We start from the raw sequence: 27,367 nt of genomic DNA, 5'->3' as shown, positions 1-27,367 counted from the left end.
GTCTCGGCCCAAAATGTCGATTGTTTATTCAGCTGAATTCCTCCAGCATTTTGAGTGTGTTGCTTTGGATTTCCAGAATCTGCAGAATTTATTGTGTTTGAGTAATTTATATAGGTCATTAAAATGAGTTAATTAGAAAATATTTACATGATTACTTTTATGCCCTTTCTAGGGGGTTTAGGTGTCTTATTTTCTTGTGACCCTTTAGTCATTGAATATTGTTTCAATAATATTTTAAAATATTTTTGATAATTGTTGATGTCAAAGAGATTCACAAACATTCAAACAGGTTTGAAATCTGGTTTGGTTAGGAATTTGGCAAAAGAATAAATCAAGGAAGGTAGTACACCCGTGGCTGACACGGTCAGGGACCTTTTCAGAATGGCAGGCGGTGACTAGTGGGGTACCGCAAGGCTCAGTGCTGGGACCCCAGTTGTTTACAATATATATTAATGACTTGAATGAGGGAATTAAATGCAGCATCTCCAAGTTTGCGGATGACACGAAGCTGGGTGGCAGTGTTAGCAGTGAGGAGAATGCTAAGAGGATGCAGGGTGACTTGGATAGGTTGGGTGAGTGGGCAAACTCATGGCAGATGCAATTTAATGTGGATAAATGTAAAGTTTATCCACTTTGGTGGCAAAAATAGGAAAACAGATTATTATCTGAATGGTGGCCGATTAGGAAAAGGGGAGGTGCAACGAGACCTGGGTGTCATTATACACCAGTCATTGAAAGTGGGCATGCAGGTACAGCAGGCGGTGAAAAAGGCGAATGGTATGCTGGCATTTATAGCGAGAGGATTCGAGTACAGGAGCAGGGAGGTACTACTGCAGTTGTACAAGGCCTTGGTGAGACCACACCTGGAGTATTGTGTGCAGTTTTGGTCCCCTAATCTGAGGAAAGACATCTTTGCCATAGAGGGAGTACAAAGAAGGTTCACCAGATTGATTCCTGGGATGGCAGGTCTTTCATATGAAGAAAGACTGGATGAACTGGGCTTGTACTCGTTGGAATTTAGAAGATTGAGGGGGGATCTGATTGAAACGTATAAGATCCTATTGGACAGGCTAGATGCGGGAAGATTGTTCCCGATGTTGGGGAGGTCCAGAACGAGGGGTCACAGTTTGAGGATAGAGGGGAAGCCTTTTAGGACCGAGATTAGGAAAAACTTCTTCACACAGAGAGTGGTGAATCTGTGGAATTCTCTGCCACAGCAAACTGTTGAGGCCGGTTCATTGGCTGTGTTTAAGAGGAAGTTAGATATGGCCCTTGTGGCTACAGGGGTCAGGGGGTATGGAGGGAAGGCTGGGTTCTGAGTTGGATGATCAGCCATGATCATAATAAATGGCGGTGCAGGCTCGAAGGGCCGAATGGCCTACTCCTGCACCTATTTTCTATGTTTCTATGTTTCTATGAATCAGGAGATAGGAAAGTGGCACACTTCTCCAGGTGTAAGACATATCTGTGAACTTGATTATCAGGAGTTAAGTTCCTGAGGAAGCTCACAACAATCAGGTCAGAGCCAGCTTCTTTCTGGAAGTTCCTGCCAATAGATATATTAGCAATGAATACAGAGAACTTGCTGCTCCCAATGTATTCTGGGCTATTATCTCCAAATTATAACTCTTTAGGGATAAAATAATAACAATGGAAAATGATAATATTAAACTTATGAAAATTTAGGATGTGGAATTTGATTTCATGACATGAGTAAAGTAATCTTATAATCTGAGGGTTAAAAACAGAAATTGATAATCTTAGCAAGTATACCTCTTGACAACTTCTCGCTCATGCCAATGCTTAGAAAGCACTATTATAATATTGCATAATCCCATAAGTTCCTTTACCAAGTAACTACCTAATTATCCTTTGGAAATATATTTTTGAGTTTACTTTCATCACTGTTTTGACAGAGCATGCTAGATCAAAAAGCTCACTGCATAATTAAAACGTTTCTCGTTCTTTCTCTGATTCTGCTGCCAATTATCAACTAACCTGCTACAGAAACAGTTTAAGTTTAGATAAAAATACTTCAAAAATTTGAACATATCCAGCAGTTCCCATATTAATGCTCCCTGCTCTAAGAACAACACCAGAGTCTGATATCTTGATTGAGATATAATTGACACATTTTACATTGATGTTTTTTTTCTAAAAACTCTCTTGATCATACAGCTTCAACTCAAATTAGAAGGCCAACTTTTTTCTTAAGAGTATAGATACACAAAATTGGCTGATATATATTATCAGCATATGGACACTCCAGTACCCATATCTAAATGCACATTTTTCTCTTTCCTTTGTGGGAAAACATATTAAAGTACTAATAGTCTAGATCAGCGTGTGTAATTTCATGAATGAATTTGATTCTGTCCATATTTGAATACATTAGAGGACGAACTGATGAATCATTAATATTCTTGATTCTGCTTTTCCTACTTCCCCATTTTTTCTGTTCTTAATGGTGTTGCAGTACAAATGCACACTTCCATTTAAGTACTTTGCCAAATGGTTATTCTTCATGTATTAGCCCAGAAGACATCAACAAGATGATCAACTGGGGAAATATGTTAGTGGCTAAGCATTGTGGGTGAACTAAAGAAAAAAAAATGATCTAAATACTGATAAAATAAATCAATTTTATTGTTCTGCTGCAATTTGCAGAATATTAATTTCTTCATTAAATATGCAAAGGAAACAAATTATAATACTTCCCCAAAATATTACTGAAAATTTTGGAGAAACATTTCAGCCTTCAAAGAAAATCATTTAATGCTAAAATCTGTCTGCACAAGGGAATAACTTGCACGATGGATTAAACATGATATAAGGCTTTGAATTTAGTCTCTGAAACTGGACATGGGGATCTTGAAACAGGATTATCATATATCTGTTGCTTCGACTACAAGTAAAACTCCAAATTTTCGCTCTTTGTTAACTAATAAAACTGTAGCATACAAACATGCTAATCATGCTGCTCAGTGGCCACACACCTCAGCAGTAGATCTAAACTGTGAAGTCACAGAATTATACAAGATAGAAATAGGCCTTAGGCCCAAAATATGCATGCTGATCATCAAGTATCTGTCTGTACCAATTCCATTTACTAGCAATTGGTTCATAACCTACTATACCTTGGTGATTCAAATGCTCCTCCAGATGCTTCTTAAATATTATAAGAGTAGTTGTCTACATAGCTTTCTCAGACAATGATTTTACAGTTTGCAACCACCATCCAGTTAAAAAAAAACCTTCAGATGCCCTCTGAATCTTTTGTTCCTCACCTTATATCAATGCCCTCTGGTCTTAGATACCTCTGCCGTGGGAAGAAGTTTCTTAGTACTTATCCTGTCTCTGCCTCTCATAATCTTGTATACCTCTATCAGGATTCCCCTCAGCTTCCTTTACAACCCCAGCATATCTAGTCTCTTCTTACAACTGAAATGCTTCATCATAGGCAACATCCTGACAAATGTGTTTTCCATCCTTTCTCGTGCAATCACATCCTTCCTATAGTCTGACAACCAGAATTGTACACAATATTGGCTAACATCAGATAAGGGTAGTCAGCAAAATGAACAACCAGCTGTGCCATGTAAAGGTGTGCCTAAGGAAGGTGGTGCAGACTGTTGTGGAATTCTGTCACATATGGAATACTATGTACATTATAATGACACTATATGTACATTATGACACAATTCTGTCAGATAAGGAATACTACGTACATTATAATGAAACTATATGGATGAATGTAGTTCCCAAGATTTTCCACCACAGAACCGGAGACCTTGTTGGGGAATAAAGAGCAGGAGAGATGTGATGGTCTCAGATGGCAGTAAGCCTGGATAGTAATGTAGGTCAATGTGAAGTATCAAGCCCCATGCACCTGGATCCACACCACAAAAACTTCAAAGACCTCACATCTCTGACTAATGCATTTTCAAATTCCACATTCTGCTGAACTCCTGAAATGCTCAGACCAGTATGTTTCATTGTTCACTAAAAAACCTAAAGTATTAAACAAGAATAAGATAAATTAAAAAATGTATGCATATTTTAAGCAAATTAATACCTTGTCAATTTATTAAAAGCATAAGCATTCAGTGAAATTGAAGCAAAGAATAACCGCTGAGCTTACTTTTTAAATGAAAGTTGATCTTCCCATTCAAAAGATATGACAGTTATGGCAGATGTAAAGCCGAATGCATCTGTAAATTCGAGAGTGTCAGAGGGCAGAAGTGAGTGTAGTTGATATTACTAAGAAGAAGGTGCTTGGGAAGCTGAAAAGTCTGAAGGTAGATAAGTCACCTGGAGCAGAAAGACTACATCCTAAGGCTCTGAAAGAGGTAGCTGAAGAGATTGTGGAGGCATTAGTAATGATCTTTCAATAATCACAAGATTCTGGCATGGTTCTGGAGGACTGGAAAATTGCAAATGTCACTCCACTCTCTAAGGGGAGGGGTTGTGAGGCAGAAGAAAGGAAATTATAGGCCAGTTAGCCTAGCTTCAGTGTTTGGGAAGATGTTGGAGTCCATTATTAAGGATGAGGCTTTGGGGTTCTTGGAGGCACATGATAAAATAGGCAAAAGTCAACATGGGGTAGTCCGTAAGGGGAAATCTTGCCTGACAAGTCTGTTGGAATTCTTTGAGGAAATAGCAGGCAGGATAGACAAAGAAGTGTCAGTGAATGTTATTTACTTGGATTCTCAGAAGGCTTTTCATAAAGTGCAACAAATAAGGCTGTTCAACAAGATAAGAGCCTACGTATTAAAGGAAAGATACTAGCATGGGTGAGAAGTTTGGATGACTGGCAGGAGGCAAAGAGTGGGAATAAAGGGGGCTTTTCCAGGTTGATTCTTATTAACTATTGGTGTTCTGCAGAGGTTGATGTTGGGAATGATTTGGATGATGGAATTGATGACTTTGTGGCCAAGTTTGCAGACGATATGAAGGTAGCCGGGGAGGCAGATAGTGTTGAGGAAGCAGGGAGTCTGTAGAAGGACTTAGCCAGATCGGGAAAATAGGCAAAGAAGTGGCAGGTGGAATGTAGTTTAAGGAAGTGTATGATCATGGACTTTGGTAGAAGAAATAAAGGTGTAGACTATTTTGTAAGTGGAGAGAAAATTTGGAAATCAGAGGTAAAAAGGGTCCTGGGAGTCCTCATGCAGGATTCCTTAAAGGTTAACTTGCAGTTTGAGCTGATGGTAAGGAAGGCAAATACAATGTTAGCATTCATTTCAAGAGGACTATGATATAAATATAAGGATGAAATCCTGAGACTTTAGAAGACATTAGTCAAACCACACTTATGTGGTTTCATGTGAAGTTTTGGCTCCCTTATCTGAGAAAAGACATGCTGGCATTGGAGAGGGTCCAGAGGAGATTCATGACAATGATTCCAGGAATGAAAGGATTAATGTATAATGTATGTTGGATGGCTCTAGACCTGTATTCACTGGTGTTTAGAACAATGAAGGGAGATCTCATTTCAACTTATCTAATATTGAAAGGCCTAGATATAGTGGATGTGGCGAGGATGTTTCTTATAGAGGAGGAAGTCTAGGACAAGAGGATTCAACCTCAGAATACAGTGATGTCCATTTAGGACAGAGATGAGGAAGAATTTCTCTAGCCAGAGGATAGTGAATCTGTGGAATTCATTACCACAGACAGGAGGATAAGTCATTGGGTATATTTAAAGCAGAGGTTGATAGGTTCTTGCTTAGGCAGGGAGTTAAAGGTTACAGATAGAAGCCAGGAGAATGGGGTTGAGAGGGCTAATAAATCAGTCATGATGGAGTGGCAGAGGAGACTCGATGGGCCAAATGACCCAAGTTTACTCGCTTGTGTTATGGTCTTGTGGTGTTATGGTCTATCCAGTCCATAGATCAGAAACTCATAGAATGCCTTAACGAGTCCAGGGACAATTGAGAGGTCTGATGCACACAATATGCATTCTCATCTTTTATGGTGCAGAATGATAGGCTAATTAGCAGCACATTTTAGATCAATTTCTATCGCTCTGAGCTTGAAAGTAACATTCCTAAGTTCATTTCACTTAGCACATATAACTTCCACAACATGTACCCATAGACACTTAGTCAAAGCTGACAGTTTTTTATAATTAATAATGTTCATGTTTTTAGATATTATTCAACAACAGATTTGTCCCTCCGTAGCATGATAAGCTGGCATGCAAAAGGAACTAGCAAAGCCAATCTGATGGGGGGGGGGGTGCTGATATGACTGCAAGTGCTTATTCCCCAAAGGTACAATGGCCAGTAGTGGAAAGACCATGTCTGAAGCCCTGCTTAGCAGTTGATCTGAAATAACAGAAGCTGGAATTTTCATATCTGATCTGCTTTCTCATATCCCATTCCGCCTCATTCCATAAACTTTTTAATTTAAAAGTTGCAGAGAATTACAATTACATTATCTTGTCCCCCTTTACAAATAAGTAAGAAATTCAACCTGGCAAGGTAGATTTGGAGAAGCAAGAAGTCACACCACCACTTCATCTGATATACACAGCCATCAGTTCAGCTACAGATGCAGTATAAATAAGAGGATAGTTTAGAGGCATAATTTGTATTTGGCTCATGTAATCAGGGTAAGAGCACAGCTGGCATAGGCACTCAAAAGACAAAGTCATATGCATATTCTGCTGTTGGAAAGTCTGACGGAGCTCTGCAGGACAGTTTCCATAAGAAGGGCAATGAATGGGCACAATGAAATTTGGTGGAAGGGAAACTTGCATAATTCCTGCATGCAATGTCAAATGCAGAGAGCAGAAATGCAAATTCTCAATTTCACTGTGTTTAGATCTTCAGCCTCTTATGTTTACTACAGAAATAGAGGGAAATTCAATGAGCATATTTTTGAATCCAGTCCCGATCCGGTGTATAATGTCCATGGTCTCAAATTCCATTGCAGCACTAGAAGTAGCCAATTTTAGATCACCCACATCATCATGGAGGTGTATGTAAAACATGTGTTCAAAGATGTGTGATAGTACAATACTGAAAATTAAATCTTTATATCAAGATGGCACCAACAGGATTCTTTCTGAATAAAAAAGATCATTTAACAACTTCAACTTCTGTCTCTATATATTTCTTTTAATTAAAGCTACTACTTGTTAGTGGCTTTGGTTAAAAAAAATTAGAAAGCTCATAATCATATTATAAATTTCACAATCTCAGTTCCCAGCTATTCAATGTAATCTCTGTGTAATATGGAAATTCAAGAGCCAAGTTGTACACAATAAATTCACACAAATAACAACGTGATAATCTGCTTTTGTGTTGTTGGTTGATGGAAAAATGGATTGGATACTAAGGATGTTTCTCTTATTCTTTGGAATCCTGAGTATTCACTTGAGGGAGAAAATAAAGTTAATTTTACACCTACTATAAAAAACAGCTCTTCTATCATTTCAGCCTACCCTCTGTATTGCCCTGGTCTAAACTTTTGTGCACAAGGCTTTCAGTGAAGTTCTTCCAGACATTACACAATAAATTATTTTCCAAAATTGTTATACAGAATACAGTGCCAGTGACAATACACAAACAGATGTGAGATGAATGAACATATTTTTAATGATTGTGGCAACCCGAGACAAAAACGTTAACTGAGGACCTAGGAGAATTCTTTGATAGAAACTGGCTTGGATTTTAAAGTTTCTACTGGAACCACTGTAATAGGCAACTGGGATTCTGGCTTGACAACACTAATGAAGGCTCAATAAGCATTGACGATTGTCTGTCAATTTCTTGAACAATAAATGGTGTTAAACAACTTAAAGAGAAGAGAGAAGGGAAATGACGCCAAAGCTTGTGTATGTCATCATCCAATACCTACATACAACATTGTAGTTGTTGTCTGGCTGATTTAAACCATATTCAGCAGTGAATCATGTGAATGTTTTAACGTCTTCAAAAAAATCAGCTCCCCAACCAAATAAATGGCATTGCAGCCACCTAACAACTCTCTGATGTAGTATTTCTACTTTTTACTAAATTTTCAGTTTGGTATGAATCCTAAACTGCAGATTAACATTTGAGCAGAGGTTAAGTTTATGCCAGAACAAAGACAGACTGGCAGTAAGATTAAGAACATAGAACAAAATGCATAATATAGGCCCTTTGGCCCATGAAGCTGAGATGACCTTTTAATCTACTCCAAAATCAATCTAATGCTTTCTTTCCACACAGCCCTCCATTTTTCTTTTATCCATGTTCAGATCTAAGAGTCTTTTAATTGCCCTTAGCCACCACCTATAGCAACATGTTCCACATATCCACCAGTATCCGTATAAAAATCCTACTTCTGGCATCCTTCCCCTATACTTTGTGCCAATCACCTGAAGATGATGCCTTCTCATATTATCAATTTCTGCCCTAGGAAAAGCAAGTACTGGCTGTCCACTCAAACTATGCCTCTTTTCATCTTATACACCTCTATCAAGTCACCTCTCATCCTTATTTCCTCCAAAGAATAAAGCCCCAGCTCGCACAACCTTTCGTCATAGGACATGCTCCATATAATAGTTCACTCTGCCTGCTGTGGGCAAGCCAATCCTGAATCCACACAGCCAAGTTTCCATTCATCCCTTGCCTCCTGACTTTCTGAAAAAGCCTACCACAGAAAGCCCTGTTGAACAGTGTACTAAAATCCATATACGTCATATCCACCGCACTACCTTTATCAATTAGTTGTCACTTCCTTGAAGAATTCATTCAGGCTTATGAGGCATGACCTGCCCATCACAAAGTCAGTCTGACTATCCCTAATCAGACAATGTTTCTCTAAATGCCTAATAATCCCGTACCTAAGAATCCTCTCCAGTAGTATGCCCACCACTGATGTAAGGCTCACGGGTCTGAAATCCCCAGGATTATTCCTCTTACCTTTCTTGAACAAAAGAGTAATATATGCCCTCCTCCAATATTCCGGTACTATTCCTGTGGCCAGTGAGGAAGCAAAAATTTCTTGAAAGAGACTAAGAAGCAGTCTCTTTCAGAATATATTCCAGGAGAATTAGTATTTAACTGTTAAAAGTTAATTATCTAATCATAGGTTAAATTATTAAATGGTAATTTAACCATTGGCCCCAGTTGGTCATTTGTGTATCTCTTCTTGCTTATATCGTGGGGACACAAACACACAACTTGACTGTGTTCAGTTCTGGTTCAAACTTTCTACTCATCCATTTTGAATGTCTGGCCAGAGGTTTTTATTTCCTGAAAATGTAATTTCTCATAGTAGTTCAACCAGATGGGGTGAAATTAATGTTGGCAGGAGTACAAACAACAGAAAGAAAATGGAAATTACCCACTAAACAGTCAGACTCTTCTCAGTTCTGTTCTGCTGATATGACTAACACAACCGTAACCAGCCCCTCATTCCTCATAATGCCCAAATCATGTCTCTATAGGAATGATCAGGTTTGTACAAAATATTTCAACAAGCAACCAAGTTCACTGTTATTCATCTTTAAAAAAAGTTGCTAATCTTTTCTCTATAGAAGTTAGCAACAACTTGCTTTGTTACAAATTTCCTCAGAATTGGAAATATGGCTTCTTATCAAATGAAAACCAAAGCGTAACTTCAAAATATTAGACAGAGGGAAGAGGAGAGTCAGCTGCCGAAGTGAATCCTGTTAATTCAGCGGTTTTTTCACGAGTCCTTTCAAGAGTAGCCACCCAACTAGTAAGGCGGAGACGCTTACAGTTTTCCTCTCATTTGGTATCGGCGTTCTTAGTATCTGTGGGGCAAGTAGAAAAAGCAAACGGGATCCTATCTGAAATTTACAAATGAAGTTCAATTGACTCATGAAACACTGAAATACCTCCACGGCTTGCTTTTGGAGGTCGCACAGTATAGAATTCAAGAAGTTACAACAAAATTACAATTCAATGCTGGTAAATCTGGGACTGGGTCAGCCATGTTTGCTTGCACAACAATTATAATAACCGCCGGGAGAAAATAATTATCACTTCGCCACTTACATACACTGTAAATTTCATACTTCGGGAGATGCCAGCGTTCTGTTTGAGTGCAATGCACGTAGCAAAAGTGCAAGACTACAGAAGGTTCAACTTCTCCGGGGGAAGTTGGCATTCGAAAGGGGAACAGAGACGTAATCTGCTAGTTGAAATAACGGTGACTCGATTTAAGTGCAAATCATTCTGTAATAAAACTATTAAATGGTAAAGCTTTAGAATATGTTCAGAGGTTAATGGGTATCGCGTAGTCAACATTTGATATAAACATCCTCTATCGGCAAGTTTGTTCACAAAGTTCAGAGTTGATGTTTGAGAAGACGACTTCGGTTTAGAGCTCACTCACCCCGAGATTGCGGAGAGCTTTTGATGTGCGCTTTGTGCCATCTCACAACCCTTCGTCCGCGTCTTCTGCATTTCAGATCGCAAGGACGGACAATCCACGGAGGCATCTCCAATGGATATGACCAGTTCACGGTAAAGGGCAACTTGGGTGTTGAAGTCTTGCACCATCTGAAAAAAAAATCTCTTGGTCATTGCCTTGAAGAGTTTGCTATCTATAGTTTCTCTAAAAAAGAGAGCGGCGGAATAAGATTCGGAAAAAAAATTAAAGATCGGCACTGGCTACTACTTAAACTGGAAAGAAAATCTGAAGGTCAGTCGTGGGACAGTCATACACTTCGTCTGCGAAAATGCATTATTGTGTATGCAAACACTCCCGTCCTATAATACAGCGAATAAATAGCAACATTACCACTGCACCAACAATCGCGACCCCTTAAAATACTTAAAAAATGTAACTCTATGAATTGTACCTGTCCAGCTTCCATCTGAGCCGCAAATCAGTGCAACCACGGCAAATGAGTCTGACTAGTTTCTGGTGTAAGATCAGTAAATCGGCACCGTGTTGGTAAAGGAAAACATGTTCGCTCTTTCTAAGAATGATACACCCATAACAAACAATTCTGTTTACATGGATACTTAATTAAAACGCCAAGGTTGATTTTAGTTAACGCAGAGAGAAGGGACTTGAGTCTTTAGGCACAGGAATACCACTTAGTATTCAATAAAGCACTTCAGTAGGCAAGGAGTTCACATGCAATAGAATAGATAAGACGGTGCCATAAATAGACGCGTCAGAATAACACTGACATTCAGTCATCATTCAGGCCATTGCTCCACATTAACAAATATGGTTGTGCATTTGCACGTGATCAAAATTGGAAGTAGTTTTGATGGGGAAAGGGGAGTGTCAATGTGGATTTTTAAATGTTCTGTGTTCAGTAGTTCGTACTTACCATCCTACACTCGTCCAGTGCTCGGAAGGACTTGGCGGCGCTCTCCGAGCTGCCTCTCCGCTCCGCTTCTCTGTATTGCGCCTTCCCGAGGTGAAGGATGGTTCCGGGCGACTTGGGGCCGGTTTTGCGCCCATTCAGTGCAGAACTCATGCATACACATCCAAGATAAAATGGTCTTCGCTCGGGGTGAGGCAGGTTGCAACGGATCGCGCTCTCCGGGAAAGAAATGGGCTCTCAAAATGCAAGAAAATTGATGCTTTCTCTATTTTTCCCTTTCCCCTCTCCTACATAACATTGAGCCTGCAAAGCGGGCGCTGGCTTTCGTCTTTCAACATGCTTCAGAGTCACCACTATCTAGGATCAGACGAAATATCCTAATGTTAACATGCTCCATACTGTTTGGGATGATGATTTCATCGGGCAGAAATTCACATCTCGAAGATTTAGGAGTTTCCATTAAGAATTAGACGAATGCAGAAATCTTATGTGAGAACGATCTCGCTTTTAATTCTCCCAGGGTAGGCAGTCACAACGGTTTTTTATTTCACTTTTTTTGGAACAAAAAATTCGAAGGTTCCAGGTGGGTTGGAAGTGGCTGTAGTCGTTTTCTCTTAAGTATTTCCGAATGGCCTTTGTGCTGTTCTAACCTTGGTGAAAATGCGAAGCGCAGGAATCAGCCAGGCTGACGTGAATAGCGACACAACAATTGATAGGACAGGAATATTAATACAACGCCAAGAGCTGGATCTTGCTGTTTCGACACCGAGCCAAGGAAACATGAAACGGCATCGGCAGTACCTCAACACGATGTCTTAACCCTGACGCGTTCAGATGTTAGGAAGGCAAGTGGCATGGCAATAAAATAGAACGATTTCCTTGACGCGAAGCATTTACCTCCATGTATAGGATGTGACTCCGGTTTACTTCAGTAAAACAATCATTCCCTTTACCTTAGAAACAAGCTTTGCTCGAAGCTTCAGTTGTACATTAACAGTACCACGCCATTAAGCCAAATAGGAAATAAAAAATATGCGATATCACACCTATTCTATATAGCGTGGTTACATGAAAACCTCAGACAAATGCTTATTCCCGAAAAGAAATATTGAGAAATTCTAAAAGAGAAACAGTGTGAAAAAATATTATTGTTGATACTACAGTTGATATTGTAACGAGCTCATTGTGCTCGTTAAAAATATTCTCTCGAAGATCATAATCCATTGGTAGGAATCCGGTAGACACCTGTTAAAGTATCTGTACAAAAAGCTCAGAGGCAGTCATTTCTGCCCAGATATCTCAGGGAAAGGGTTGCTTCAATTGATAGCCATTATAATCTTGCTCATTCTGCAGCGTGAACAACGAGGATACCAGAACGCACAGCAATAATCAGAGAATGAATAAACAATAACCCAGTGAAAATATCTTTTACAGTTCTTTTACAGTTCTAACCAAGTGTCTTCGACCTGAAACACCGTTTCTCTTTCAACAATTGCTGCCTGAGTGTTTCCAGCACTTTCCGTTTTTAGAACTATATCTGAATGGCAGCTAGACACCAAGAGGAATACAATGATAAATGGAGATCAAATAAAAGGCATGCACGACTAGCTTGTATTTCTAAGTACATATTGGTAACATATTTCACTAGTATTGCAACTAGATTAACGTTATGATGCGTGGAAGGTGAAGCTGGAGAAGAAGGGCCTTAGAGAGAGGCAGTGAGTGAGTTCTGGTCATCTGTTGTGACATTTTTTTCTCCAGAAAGCTAAAATAGACTATTTTGTTCATTGTATCCATATCTGTGCTTGTAAACACATATTCAATTAATCTCATTACTTCACCAGAGCTATGCACAATGAGGTTCACTGATATTTTTGGATTTCTGCAATATTGGTCAATGTTCATCCTTTTTGCATGTGACATTATTGTACGCTGAGAGTACAGACACTTCTTATGACCCTACTGGAAGCCGGTGTACAGAAAAGAAAGGAACAACAAACACATTTGGGACAAACAAAAACAGAAAATGCTGGAAAGGTTTAGCAGTTCAGGCAGCATTTGTGGTTAAAAAAAGTCAATGTTTTGTCAGAACTGGGAAAGAGATGTAATCTAGTTTTCAAGAGGACAGAGGAGGTCTAGGGAGTGGTGGCCTATTTCAGATTATTCATTGTATGTAACATCTCAATTGTTTAAAGTACAAATCCTTTTTGTCAATATTGCTTGCTCAGTTATTTGAAGTCAGTGCCCACTGGTACCTATAAGGTAGTAGTCAACATGAGAAGGTTCAAAGGGATGAGAAACTACAGCTCAATTGCAATGTAATTTGATCAATGGATCGAATAGGAAGAAGGATAAAATAAATAAGAAAGAAAATACAAAACAGAACTTTCTAAACCGAGGTCAAGGGTCTCCTGTGACCAGTGAGTTAACATAAACAGTCCATGAAGCTTTCCAAATCACCGCAGGAAGATTTCATCCATTTCTAGCACCAACAGATCGGGAAGTTTATTCCCCTGATTATTTCCCACCTCGGGTCTCTCAAGTTCCCCCATCACCTCTTGGGTCCTTGGAACCTCCATGTTCTTCCCACTCTATCTACCCTGAACACTCTAACCCTCCCCTCTGATGCCACCAACTCCCTTCCCCCATCTGATATCAGCTCTAATCCCTGCTCTGTCTTCACCATTCCCTTCTCTGAGGTAGTACGTTCAGTCCTTAACAAGGACTTTCCTTTGTCCCCCTTCACCCACACCTCAGTGAGTTCTGCGCCAGCCATGATGCTGAGTTCTTCCATCACCTCTGTCTCCAAGCTGACTTCTATGGCCGGAGTTCCTCACCCCACACCAATGACCTCTTCTCCTTTGATGGTGAGGTTTTAATTGGTGCGGAGAGAGTGGAAGAATGTGAACGCACTGTTCTCCACTCTCTCTGCACCAATTTCAACCAAACCATCAAACCCACAAACATAGGGCATGCTTTTGTAGTGTGGCTGATTGACCTCTACCTTGCTGAGGATAGGCAGCAACTCTCATTCACCTCCTCTTACTTACCACGGGGTCCCGGCTCTCTGTTCCACGTCCCTGCGTTCCAGTCCCTCCCTCGACCAAGGCTCTGCATTCCTGTCCTTCTCTCGACCAAGTCAAGGCTTCCGGCTTTGTGTTCCGAGGTTCCTGTTTCTCAAGACCACGTCATGTCTTCGCCTAGTTCCGGAGTCTGAGCCCGAGTCAAGACCCAGATTCTGGGTTCTTGTCCAGTCTCTGGCTCGTCATGTCCTCGCCTTGAGGAATCCAAGCCTCATCATGTCCTCGCCTCGAGGAACCCAAACTTCATCATGTCCTCGCCTTGCAGAACCCAAGCCTTGTCATGTCCTCGCCTTGAGGAACCCATGCCTCGTCATGTCCTCGCCTCGAGGAACCCAAGCCATGTCCAGTCCTGTAGCCACGTCATGTCTTCGCCTAGTTCCGGAGTCCGAGCCCGAGTCTAGACCCAGGTTCTGGGTCCTTATCCAGTCTCTGGCTCGGAGTCCAAGCCCAGGCTCCCAGTTCCCAGTTCCTAGTCCTGGTCCCGCTTGCCTAGCCTATGTCCTAGCCCAAGTCTGTGTTCTGGTCCCAGCTCCTAGTCTGCATCCAGTCATGTCCCTAACCCAGCTCTCTAGTCAAGTTCTGTTTCTAGTACTTCAGTGTCTGTGTCTTGCATTCGGGCCTGCTCCCAGCGCCCCCTTTGTGACATTAAGACCATAAGACAACGGAGCAGAAGTTGGCCATTCGGCCCATCGAGTCTGCTCCGCCATTTTATCATGAGCTGATCCATTCTCCCATTTAGTCCCACTCCCCCACCTTCTCACCATAACCTTTGATGCCCTGGCTACGATACCTATCAATCTTAGCCTTAAGTATACCCAATGACTTGACCTCCACTGCTGTCTGTGGCAACAAATTCCACAGATTCACCACCCTCTGGCAAAATTTTCTTTGCATCTCTGTTCTGAATGGGCGCCCTTCAATCCTTGAGTCATGTCCTCTTGTACTAGACTCCCCCACCACGGGAAATAACTTTGCCACATCCACTCTGTCCATGCCTTTCAACATTCGAAATGTTTCTGAGGTCCCCCCTCATTCTTCTAAACTCCAAGGAATACAGTCCAAGAGCAGTCAAACGTTCCTCATATGTTAACCCTCTCATTCCTGGAATCATTCTAGTGAATCTTCTCTGAACTCTCTCCAATGTCAGCAAATCCTTTCTTAAATAAGGAGCCCAAAACTGCACACAGTCCTCCAAGTCAGGTCTTACCAGTGCATTATAGAGCCTCAACATCACATCCCTGCCCCTATACTCTATTCCTCTAGAAATGAATGCCAACACCTTCTTCACCACCGAACTCAACCTGGAGGTTAACCTTAAGGGTATCCTGCATGAGGACTCCCAAGTCCCGTTGCATCTCAGAACTTTGAATTCTTTCCCCATTTAAATAATAGCTTTCCTGTTTATTTCTTCTACCAAAGTGCATAACCATACACTTTCCAACATCGTATTTCATTTGCCACTTCTTTGCCCATTCTACCAATCTATCCAAGTCTCTCTGCAGACTCTGTTTCCTCAGCACTACTGGCCCCTCCACCTATCTTTGTATCATCAGCAAATTTAGCCACAAAGCCATCTATTCCATAATCCAAATCATTGATGTACAACATAAAAAGTACCGGCCCCAACATGGACCCCTGTGGAACACACTGGTAACCGGCAGCCAACCAGAATAGGATCCCTTTATTCCCACACTCTGTTTCCTGCCAATCAGCCAACACTCTATCCATGTATGCAACTTTCCTGTAATTCCATGGGCTCTTATCTTGTTTAGCAGCCTCATGTGCACCTTGTCAAAGGTCTTCTGAAAATCCAAATACACAACATCCACTGCATCTCCCTTGTCTAGCCTACTTGTAATTTCCTCAAAACATTGCAATAGGTTTGTCAGGCAGGATTTTCCTTTAAGAAAACCATGCTGAGTTCTGCCTACCTTGTCATATGCCTCCTGGTACTCCGTAACCTCATCCTCGACAATCGACTCCAACAATTTCCCAACTACCGATGTCAAGCTAACAGGTCTATAATTTCCTTTTTGCTTCCTTGCCCCCTTCTTAAATAGTGGAGCGATATTTGCAATCTTCCAGTCCTCTGGAACCATGCCAGAATCTATTGACTTTTGAAAGATCATTGCTAATGCCTCCGCAATCTCCACAGCTACTTCCTTCAGAACACGAGGGTGCATTCCATCTGGTCCAGGAGATTTATCTACCCTAAGACTATACAGCTTCCTGAGTACTTTCTCTGTCATAATTGTGACTGCACACACTTCCCTTCCCTGACACCCTTGAGTGTCCGGTATACTGCTGATGTCTTCCTCAGTGAAGACTGATGCAAAATACTCATTCAGTTCCCCCGCCATCTCCTTATCTCCCATTACAATTTCTCCAGCATCATTTTCTATCGGTCCTATATCTACTCTCACCTGTCTTTGACTCTTTAAAAACTTGAAAAAGCTTTTAGTATCCTCTTTGATATTATTTGCTAGTTTCCCTTCATAGTTCATCTTTTCCCTCTTAATGACTTTCTTAGTTTCCTTTTGTAAGCTTTTAAAAACTTTCCAATCCTCTGTCTTCCCACACATTTTTTGCTTCCTTGTATGCTCTCTCCTTTGCTTTAACTTTGGCTTTGACTTCTCGTCAGCCATGGTTGCATCCTTTTTCCATTAGAAAATTTCTTCTTTTTTGGAATATATCTGTCTTGCACCTTCCTCACTTCTCGCATAAACTCCGGCCACTGCTGCTCTGCCATCCTTCCCACTAGTGTCCCTTTCGAGTCAACTTTGGCCAGTTCCTCTCTCATGCCGCTGTAATTTCCTTTACTCCACTGAAATACCGACACATCAGATTTCGGCTTCTCTTTCTGAAATTTCACAGTGAACTCAATCACGTTATGATCACTGCCTCCTAAGGGTTCCTTCACCTCAATCTCTCTAATCACCCCTGGTTCATTACACAATACCCAATCCAGTACAGCTGATCGCCTAGTGGGCTCAACAACAAGCTGTTCTAAAAAGCCATCTTGTGGACATTCTACAAATTCTCTCTCTTGAGATCCAGTGCCGACCTGATTTTCCCAATCCACTCGCATGTTAAAATCTCCCACAATTATCATAACACTTCCCTTCTGATAAGCCTTTTCTATTTCCTGTTGTAATTTGTAGTCCACTTCACAGCAGCTGTTAGGAGGCCTGTATATAACTGCCATCAGGATCCTTTAACCCCTGTGATTTCTTAGCTCAACCCATAAAGATTCTGCACCTTCCGATCATATGTCACCTCTTTCTAATGATTTAATATCATTTCTTACTAATAAGGCCATGCCACCCCCTCTGCCTACCTGCCTATCCTTCTGATACACCGTGTATCCTTGGATGTTCAGCTTCCAGAGACATGCATCCTTTAGCCACGTCTCAGTGATGGCCACAAGATCATAACTGCTAATCTGTAGCTGTACGACAAGATCATCCACCTTATTCCTTATGCTGCGTGCATTTAAGTATGACACCTTAAGTCCAGTATTTGGTACTTTTTGCTTTGATTGCACTGCAACTCATCCCAATGGTTTCAAGTTTGCCCCATCACCTGCCTGTCCTTCCTGACATCTTTACTGCTCACTATCTTAGATTTATTTCTGTTTTCCCCCTCCTCTGCTCTATCATTCCGGTTCCCATCTCCCTGCCAAATTAGTTTAAACCCTAACAGCTCTATTAAACCTTCCCACCAGGATATTGGACCCCTTCGGGTTCAGGTGTAACCTGTTCTTTTTGAACAGGTCGTACTTCCCCCAGAAGAGATCCCAATGATCCAAGAATCTGAAGCCCTGACCCCTGCACCAGTCTCTCAGCCATGCATTCATCTGCCTGATCCTACTATTCTTGCCCTCGCTAGCACATGGCACAGGTAGCAATCCCGAGATTACTACCCTGGAGGTCCTGCTTCTCAGCTTCCTTCCCAACTCCTGGAAATTTCTCTTCAGGACCTCCTCCCTTTCCCTATCTGTCATTGGTACCAACATGTACCAAGACAGCTGGCTGCTCGCCCTCTCTCTTCAGAATATTCTGGACCCGATCCGACACATCTCGTACCCTGGCACCTGGGAGGCAATGCACCATGCGGGTATCTTTATCAGGCTCACAGTATTTCCTGTCTGTTCCCCTGACTATAGAATCCCCTATGACTACTGCATTCCTCTTCTCCCTGCTTCCCTCCTGCATACCAGTGCCAGAGACCCGGTCACCGTGACCGTCCCCTGTCAGGTCATCCCCCTCAACAGCATCCAAAATGAGATACTTGTTGCTGAGGGGGGCAGCCACAGGGGTGCTCTCCACTATCCGGGCATTTTCCTTCCCTCTCCTGACAGTCACTCAGTTTTCTGACCCCTGTAGCCCAGGGATGACTACCTCCCTGTAGCTCCTGTCTATCACCTCTTCACTTTCCCTAATAAGCAGTAGGTTATCAAGCTGCAGCTCCAGATCCCTAACACGGTCTCTGAGGAGCTGCATCTCGGTGCACGTGGCACAGATGTGGCCATCAGGGAGGCTGGAGGTCTCCCAGGATTCCCACAACTGACACTCTGAACAAAGTACTAACCCTGCAGACATGCTACCTAATTCTACAGGAAACAAGGAAACGTAAGTCTACTCACCCACCTACTTCACCAAACACACGCACTTTTTAAACCGTTAGCTTGTACCGTTAGCTGTGTGAGCCCTGCTGTCCCTCTGTCTGTCCGGGCCGATTCGCCAAGGGGGGGGGGGAAAAAGAGTTGGTGCCTCACTCTCGCCTCTTCCTGTTTCCACCTAAGCCCATTGAGCCAAAGCCCTACACTCTCCTACCAGTGACTCCGCTGCCTGCTCTTACCGTTGCCTGCTGTATAAGGTGGTCTCCTTTTTAAACTCTCCGTGCTGTCATGTCTACATCACGTGCCTGCGCAGTCTTGCCCTTCTTGTACTCAAAGAAGTTTTCAAAAAAAACTGCTTTCCTTCAGAATTTAGCTCTCACGCTGCCCTTCTTGTCCTGATCCAAAAAACAACCTAGTCCCATTGATCTGCACTCAGACCATAGCTCTCCATACCCTTACCATCCATTTACCTATCCAAACTTCTCTTAAATGTTGAAATAGTTTGCATGAACCACTTGTGCTAGCAGTTTTTTCCACACTCTCATGACCCTCTGGGTGAAGAAATATCCCCTCATGTTCATTTTAAGCTTTTCACCTTTCACCTTTAACCCATGACCACTCAATTTCACCCTACCTCAGTAGAAAATGCCTGTTTGCATATACCCTATTTTTTACCTCTCATAATTTTACACACATCTATTAAATCTCCCAACAATCTTCTACATTCCAAGCTATTCAATCTTTCCTTGTAACTCAGGTCCTCTAGTCCCGGCAACATTCCTGTAAATTTCCTCAGTGCTCTTTCAACTTTAATTACATCTTTCCTGTTGGTAGGTGACCAAAACTAAACCCAATACTCCAAATTAGGTTTCACCAACACCTTATATAACTTCTATATAATATTCCATCTCTTATAAGCACTTCAACTTAAGATGGCCAATGTGCCAAAATCTTTCTTTACAACCTTTCTTACCTGTGCTGGAACTTTGAATGAATTATGGACCAGTATTTCCAGATCCTTTTGTTGTACGGCACTCCACAGTGCCCTATATTCACAGTGTAAGACCTATCCTGATCGGTCCCGCTGAAGTGCAACACCCATCACTTGTTTGCATTAAATCCATCTGCCATTTTTCAGCCCAGTTTTCCATCTGGTCCAGATCCTGCTGCAAACTCTGATAATCTTCCTCACTGTCCACTACACTCCCAATCTTGTTTTTTTGCCACAAATGTGCTGATCCAGTTGATCACATTATCATATAGATCATTGATATAATCTATAAACAATGGATATACAATGGATCCAGCACCGACCCCTGAGGCACTCTGTCGGTCACAGGCCTCCAGTCAGAGAGGCATCCAACTACTGCCATGGCCCAGAAATTTAAATACCGAATCTCAATAGCATTTGAATCCCTTTTAAAACAAATATTGGGATTTATGCAAGGGATTAAGGTTGATGTAGATAGAACAATGCAGGTCAGGAATAGGCCCCTCTCCCCTCGATGTTGCACTGTAATTAAATTGCTGTAATTAAGCTGTTGTAATTAAGCCACTGACACCTGTTTCCCTCTGGCTGCACATGAGCCATATATCTCCATTCTTTGCGTATTTATGTGTCTAGTTTATAGCCTTTTTAATGCCTCAATTGTTTCTGTCTCCAACACCACACCCCTGGCAGTACAATCGCAGAAACCACCACCTTCTTTGGCCTGCACATCTCTCGTGAACCTTTTCCCTCCCGAACCTTTTCCCTCCCACATTAAATGCATAGCCTCTGGTATTAGCCATTGCAACTCCGGGAAAAAAAAATATCGGCTGTCTACTCTATCTATGCCTCTCATAATTTGGTAAACTCAGATCTCCCCTTGCCTCTACTGGTACAGAGGAAACAACCCTAGTTTGTTCTGTCTCTCTTTATACCACATATAATCCAGGTAGCATCCTGGCAAACCTGTTTTGCATCCTCTCCATAGCCTTCACATCATTCAATACTCCAACTGTGGCCTAACCAGAGTTTTATAAAGCTGTAACATAACTTAATGACTCTTAAATTGGATGCCTCCACTAACAAAGCCAAGCATTCCATACACCTTCTTTACCACCCTATCAACGTGAGGTCATCTTCACAGATTTGAACTTGGATCCATGGATTTTTCAGAGGTTATTACCCTTCAGGAGCATGCAGAAGCGATGCTTGACAGCAAGTATGGCATAGGACATGGTTATAATTCCATTTAAGTATATTCCAATAGGCTTATTATTTTCAATTCACAGCAAGAATAATGGATAAAAGTTGAATTTCACAGTAAATCACTAATTATAAATTAACTGCATCTGCTGGCACTAAAGTGACAGAACTGGTGCTGGAGGAGGGGAATTTTGATTTTACTGCTTAAATGTTTTCAATTTACTGCCAATTTTACAGTGATAACAGCTTTCACAGACAGGTATCAAGAGCTTGATCTCCTTTCCTGCATTTCAAAATAACTTGAGCCATTCACCTCATAGAGTCTCTGCCAATTCTTTGAATTTCAACTCTCCCTAACTTTCTTGCTAGCCCACCTACACTAGAGGTAAATTATAACAGCCAATTAATCAACTAACATCTTAGGGATGTGGGAGAAAACCGGGGAATCCTGGGAAAATACACACAGCAATGAAGAATATGCAAACTTGAAACATACAGTCTCTGCCGCTCATCTCAAACCCAGGTTCCTTAAAATTGTAAGAGCCAGGAATGCTAGAGGGGATAAGCTCGCACTGTCTATTAAAATCTCCCAGTGGCATGTGTCTTAAATAGCCTCGGACAACCAAGTCCAGCTCCTGGGCTTCTCATGTGTATTAGCTACTTAGCCCACCAGAAACACTTCTGCTGATAGGTGAAAGGACAAAGAGGGTTACTGGTGCCTTAAAACCAGTAACTTTGGACAGATGAGGCTCATCAGCTGTGGTTGGCAACTCATCTAGTAGAAGGAAAACTCTGATCTCATACCTCTGCTGCCGTGCAGCTATACCCAAGGCTTTGGAAGTAAATCGAGAGGAGAAATATGGAGCTGAAGTCCCTATGCAGTCCTGTGCTGAGTTTAACTCTGACTGGCAACTTCTGCTGCTGGTGCCAAACCATATTGGTCTCTGCCGTTCCTTTGCATTCATCAGCTGCGTGGAGAGAAGGAGCATGTGACATGAGTACCAGTCTGCTCTCCATATCAAACTGCCCTGACTTGCATATCACTTAGACAGCTGGGACACAACATCCATGGTCGAGCCTGACGAACGGAGGGCCTCATATCAAGCTTGGGTTGCTAGAACTCTTTGGCAGCAGTTCTGATTGCTGGACTACTATGTTACCTCAGTTGCACTACCCTCTTCAGATTGCATAAAGCAACAAATTATCTGCAGCAATTTATGGTCACTTGAAAGCAATGATGTCTCAATAAAACACTGCAAAAATATCTACACATATTCGTATGTTTACTTGTCGATGGTGTAATAGAGCAAAGGTTTGAAGCCAATTGTTTCAGACTGATGAACTTTTAGACATATAAAAGGTCATTTGACCTGAAACATTAACATTGTTCTTCTGTTCACTGACCTGCAGTGTATTTCCAGCACTTTCTGTTTTACCCCCATCTATTTTTCCATCCTGTGCTTTTGATTCCATCCTGTGTCCATTCATTGAGAACCTTTATCACTGTGGTATATTCAGCTAGGTAGAACAGACATCTGTTCTCTCATTTCTTTATTTCCTTTATTTAGTTCTGCAGTGTATGCAAACTATTGGGAAGATGTGGAATCGATATGGGTAGAGCTGCGTAACACTAAGGGGCAGAAGACGCTGGTGGGAGTTGTGTACAGGCCACCTAACAGTAGTAGTGAGTTCGGAGATGGTATTAAACAGGAAATTAGAAATGTGTGCAATAAAGGAACAGCAGTTATAATGGGTGACTTCAATCTACATGTAGATTGGGTGAACCAAATTGGTAAAGGTGCTGAGGAAGAGGATTTCTTGGAATGTATGCGGGATGGTTTTTTGAACCAACATGTAGAGGAACCAACTAGAGAGCAGGCTATTCTGGACTGGGTTTTGAGCAGTGAGGAAGGGTTAATTAGCGATCTTGTCGTGAAAGGCCCCTTGGGTAAGAGTGACCATAATATGGTGGAATTCTTCAGTAAGATGGAGAGTGACATAGTTAATTCAGAAACAAAGGTTCTGAACTTAAAGAGGGGTAACTTTGAAGGTATGAGACGTGAATTGGCTAAGATAGACTGGCAAATGACACTTAAAGGATTGACGGTGGATATGCAATGGCAAGCATTTAAAGGTTGCATGGATGAACTACAACAATTGTTCATCCCAGTTTGGCAAAAGAATAAATCAAGGAAGGCAGTGCACCCGTGGCTGACAAGAGAAATTAGGGATAGTATCAATTCCAAAGAAGAAGCATACAAATTAGCCAGAGAAAGTGGCTCACCTGAGGACTGGGAGAAATTCAGAGTTCAGCAGAGGAGGACAAAGGGCTTAATTAGGAAGGGGAAAAAAGATTATGAGAGAAAACTGGCAGGGAACATAAAAACGGACTGTAAAGGCTTTTATAGATATGTAAAAAGGAAAAGACTGGTAAAGACAAATGTAGGTCCCCTGCAGACAGAAACAGGTGAATTCATTATGGGGAGCAAGGACGTGGCAGATCAATTGAATAATTACTTTGGTTCTGTCTTCACTAAGGAGGACATAAATAATCTTCCAGAAATAGTAGGGGACAGAGGGTCCAGTGAGATGGAGGAACTGAGCGAAATACATGTTAGTAGGGAAGTGGTGTTAGGTAAATTGAAGGGATTGAAGGCAGATAAATCCCCAGGGCCAGATGGTCTGCATCCTAGAGTGCTTAAGGAAGTAGCCCAAGAAATAGTGGATGCATTAGTGATAATTTTTCAAAACTCATTAGATTCTGGACTAGTTCCTGAGGATTGGAGGGTGGCTAATGTAACTCCACTTTTTAAAAAAGGAGGGAGAGAGAAACCGGGGAATTATAGACCGGTTAGCCTAACGTCGGTGGTGGGGAAACTGCTGGAGTCAGTTATCAAGGATGTGATAACAGCACATTTGGAAAGCGGTGAAATGATCGGACAAAGTCAGCATGGATTTGTGAAAGGAAAATCATGTCTGACGAATCTCATAGAATTTTTTGAGGATGTAACTAGTAGAGTGGATAGGGGAGAACCAGTGTATATTTGGATTTTCAAAAGGCTTTTGACAAGGTCCCACACAGGAGATTAGTGTGCAAACTTAAAGCACACGGTATTGGGGGTAAGGAATTGGTGTGGGTGGAGAATTGGTTAGCAGACAGGAAGCAAAGAGTGGGAATAAACGGGACCTTTTCAGAATGGCAGGCGGTGACTAGTGGGGTACCGCAAGGCTCAGTGCTGGGACCCCAGTTGTTTACAATATATATTAATGACTTGGATGAGGGAATTAAATGCGGCATCTCCAAGTTTGCGGATGACACGAAGCTGGGTGGCAGTGTTAGCTGTGAGGAGGATGCTAAGAGGATGCACGGTGACTTGGATAGGTTGGGTGAGTGGGCAAATTCATGGCAGATGCAATTTAATGTGGATAAATGTGAAGTTATCCACTTTGGTGGCAAAAATAGGAAAACAGATTATTATCTGAATGGTGGCCGATTAGGAAAAGGGGAGGTGCAACGAGACCTGGGTGTCATTATACACCAGTCATTGAAAGTGGGCATGCAGGTACAGCAGGCGGTGAAAAAGGCGAATGGTATGCTGGCATTTATAGCGAGAGGATTCGAGTACAGGAGCAGGGAGGTACTACTGCAGTTGTACAAGGCCTTGGTGAGACCACACCTGGAGTATTGTGTGCAGTTTTGGTCCCCTAATCTGAGGAAAGACATCTTTGCCATAGAGGGAGTACAAAGAAGGTTCACCAGATTGATTCCTGGGATGGCAGGACTTTCATATGAAGAAAGACTGGATGAACTGGGCTTGTACTCGTTGGAATTTAGAAGATTGAGGGGGGATCTGATTGAAACGTATAAGATCCTAAAGGGATTGGACAGGCTAGATGCAGGAAGATTGTTCCCGATGTTGGGGAAGTCCAGTTTGAGGATAGAGGGGAAGCCTTTTAGGACCGAGATTAGGAAAAACTTCTTCACACAGAGAGTGGTGAATCTGTGGAATTCTCTGCCACAGGAAACAGTTGAGGCCAGTTCATTGGCTATATTTAAGAGGGAGTTCGATATGGCCCTTGTGGCTACGGGGGTCAGGGGGTATGGAGGGAAGGCTGGGGCGGGGTTCTGAGTTGGATGATCAGCTATGATCATAATAAATGGCGGTGCAGGCTCGAAGGGCCGAATGGTCTACTCCTGCACCTATTTTCTATGTTTCTTTAAATGTATGCTTTTTCTCTTCTTTATTCATTCAATTTCATAAATTCCATAAGATTTCTTCCATCTGCCAAAATGCCTTGCTGTTCTACTCTCATTGAAATAAATTTTGTGAAATGCCTTGCAATACATTCTAATGCCTCTTCCAAGACTTCCAATGCAAGATTTCTGCCATCTGCTGAAATGCGTTGCTGATCTATTTCCATCGAAATACATTTTGTACAAAGTCTGGCAAAACATTTTCATGCATGGCAAGCCTAAGAAGAAGCATTTAGCTCTTTAGCTCTTCTGCATCATCATGTTCTACTCCCACTCACCTTGTGAATTTTAACTTAGGTGTACAATTCTTTTTCATTCTCTATTCTTTGAATTTTCTCCTTTTAAGAATTGCTCTGTGGTTTGCAGAGTTTTCTAGAATTATTGGGTCTATAAGAGTTAAGAGCATTAGGGGGCCTTCGATCCACACACGATCAATTACAGCACAAATATGTAATAAATATATCATGGCATTGACCAATAGAAAATTAATATGTTTCATTAATACTCATAATAAAATATACTATTACTTAATGGAACTAATGCATTAATGCTCTGCTTTGGACCCTACCGCACATCACCTCTTCCGTAAATTTTCTCTCCGTGTATTCTTCTCATCCTCTCCTTATACTGTTTAGCTTGGCTCTTGCATTTTTTTTTCCATTCCTTTTCCCATACAATGAATTATTTCTGATTTTGATTATTTATAGTGTTGTGACCCAGGCATTCTTTGAATTGATTGAAATTTTTAGTGTCGATGATGACAAAAAAACTGCTTTTCACAAACCCATACTGCACGATTCCGATTTCCATAACCTTGTGCTTTTGCATCTTGAGTTTTTTTTTTAAATGCTGAACCACAGCCTTTCAGAACTTGTGGCCTGTACAGCTTTATGGAAAAATTTCAGTTAAACTATTGATCTCATTTTCGTAGAGGAGTGAACACCATAACCACTATTGAGAATACAACATATGACAATAAATGACTTTTCACTACAGTATATCAAAACAGAGCTTGTGTTTTAGTAGTAAAATAATATAACAGAAAACAATGGAAAATCTTACACAAGTGGAATCTTGGAAGATTTTATGTTACAGTTTGTGATTCACTTGGATGGTAGAATAGTGGTTAGCACTGCTCTACAGTTCCAGCGACCCGGGTACCATTCCCACCACTGCTTGTAAGGAGTTTTGTACGTTCTCCCCCTGCCTGAGTGAGTTTCCTCCGGTGCTCCAGTTACCTCCCAGAGTCCAATTATCCTACCATTGGCAGCTTAATTAGGCATTGTAAATTGTCCTGTGGTTAGGCCAAGGTTAAGTTGGGGGATTGCTGGGCTGCTCGGCTGGAAGCACCGAAAGGGCCTATTCAGTACTGTATCTCAAAAAATGGATGAATAGAACCAACTCATAAACGCTTTCTACTGTTTCCCACTTCATAGATAGCACGACAGAGTTTATGGCACACAACTTAGTGCTTTTAACAACGTTTTAACACAGGGGCCCACACTACCACTTATCTTTCTGACAAAACCTCCACCCAATTCACACCGTCGACCGCTGCGATTTCAAAACGCCGCAGGAGCGACAGCGTCCCAGGTCACGCGACCATATTTCCCCGCGCGCCCAGCGCTCCGCTCCGCGAGTCATAATGGGACTGCCGCCCGCCCGGCACGTGGCGGCCGCTGCCAGGCAGCTCGAGTCCGACGTTACTATAACTACCGCACGCACGGCAGTTACGGCCCAGCGGTTCGGCTGTTGTTGCGGGCGTTGAAAAGATGGCGGCGGAGACGGCAAGTGTGCTCGACCCGTCCTATGAAGCATCTGCTCCAGTGGTTCCGATTTTAACTATCCTCCACTTTAACGATGTTTATGAGATCCAGCCGCGCGCGGAGGAACCCGTGGGGGGCGCGTCCAGGTT

The 27,367-nt window shown here is 41.9% G+C and overlaps 2 protein-coding genes across 5 annotated transcripts in view; one reads left to right on the top strand and one right to left on the bottom strand.

Moving 5' to 3' along the window:
• rgs7bpa (regulator of G protein signaling 7 binding protein a) overlaps positions 1–11,960 on the bottom strand; it is a 70,459-nt gene extending 58,499 nt beyond the window's left edge. For 3 of the 4 annotated variants that reach the window (XM_063043002.1, XM_063043001.1, XM_063043004.1), the window contains exons 1-2: positions 11,306–11,960; positions 10,354–10,520 (exon numbers count right to left, since the gene is read on the bottom strand). In XM_063043002.1, the coding sequence (XP_062899072.1) occupies positions 10,354–10,520; positions 11,306–11,455 (317 nt within the window). In that variant the 5' untranslated portion in view covers positions 11,456–11,960. Of the gene's footprint in view, positions 1–10,353; positions 10,521–10,822; positions 11,075–11,305 lie in introns of those variants that run through there. The other variant, XM_063043003.1, reaches the window with a different exon arrangement.
• A 15,264-nt stretch (positions 11,961–27,224) lies between these two features.
• Positions 27,225–27,367, top strand: part of nt5e (5'-nucleotidase, ecto (CD73)) — a 94,311-nt gene continuing 94,168 nt past the window's right edge. Inside the window, exon 1 of the mRNA XM_063042448.1 lies at positions 27,225–27,364. Coding sequence (XP_062898518.1) covers positions 27,225–27,364 — 140 coding nt within the window. The remainder of the gene's footprint in view (positions 27,365–27,367) is intronic.

The sequence above is a fragment of the Mobula hypostoma genome, chromosome 3 (genome assembly GCF_963921235.1).
Source record: "Mobula hypostoma chromosome 3, sMobHyp1.1, whole genome shotgun sequence".
Classification (NCBI taxonomy): Eukaryota; Metazoa; Chordata; class Chondrichthyes; order Myliobatiformes; family Myliobatidae; genus Mobula; species Mobula hypostoma.
The sequence above is the reverse complement of the archived record's forward strand: the minus strand, read 5'-3'. Positions and strand labels throughout refer to the sequence as shown.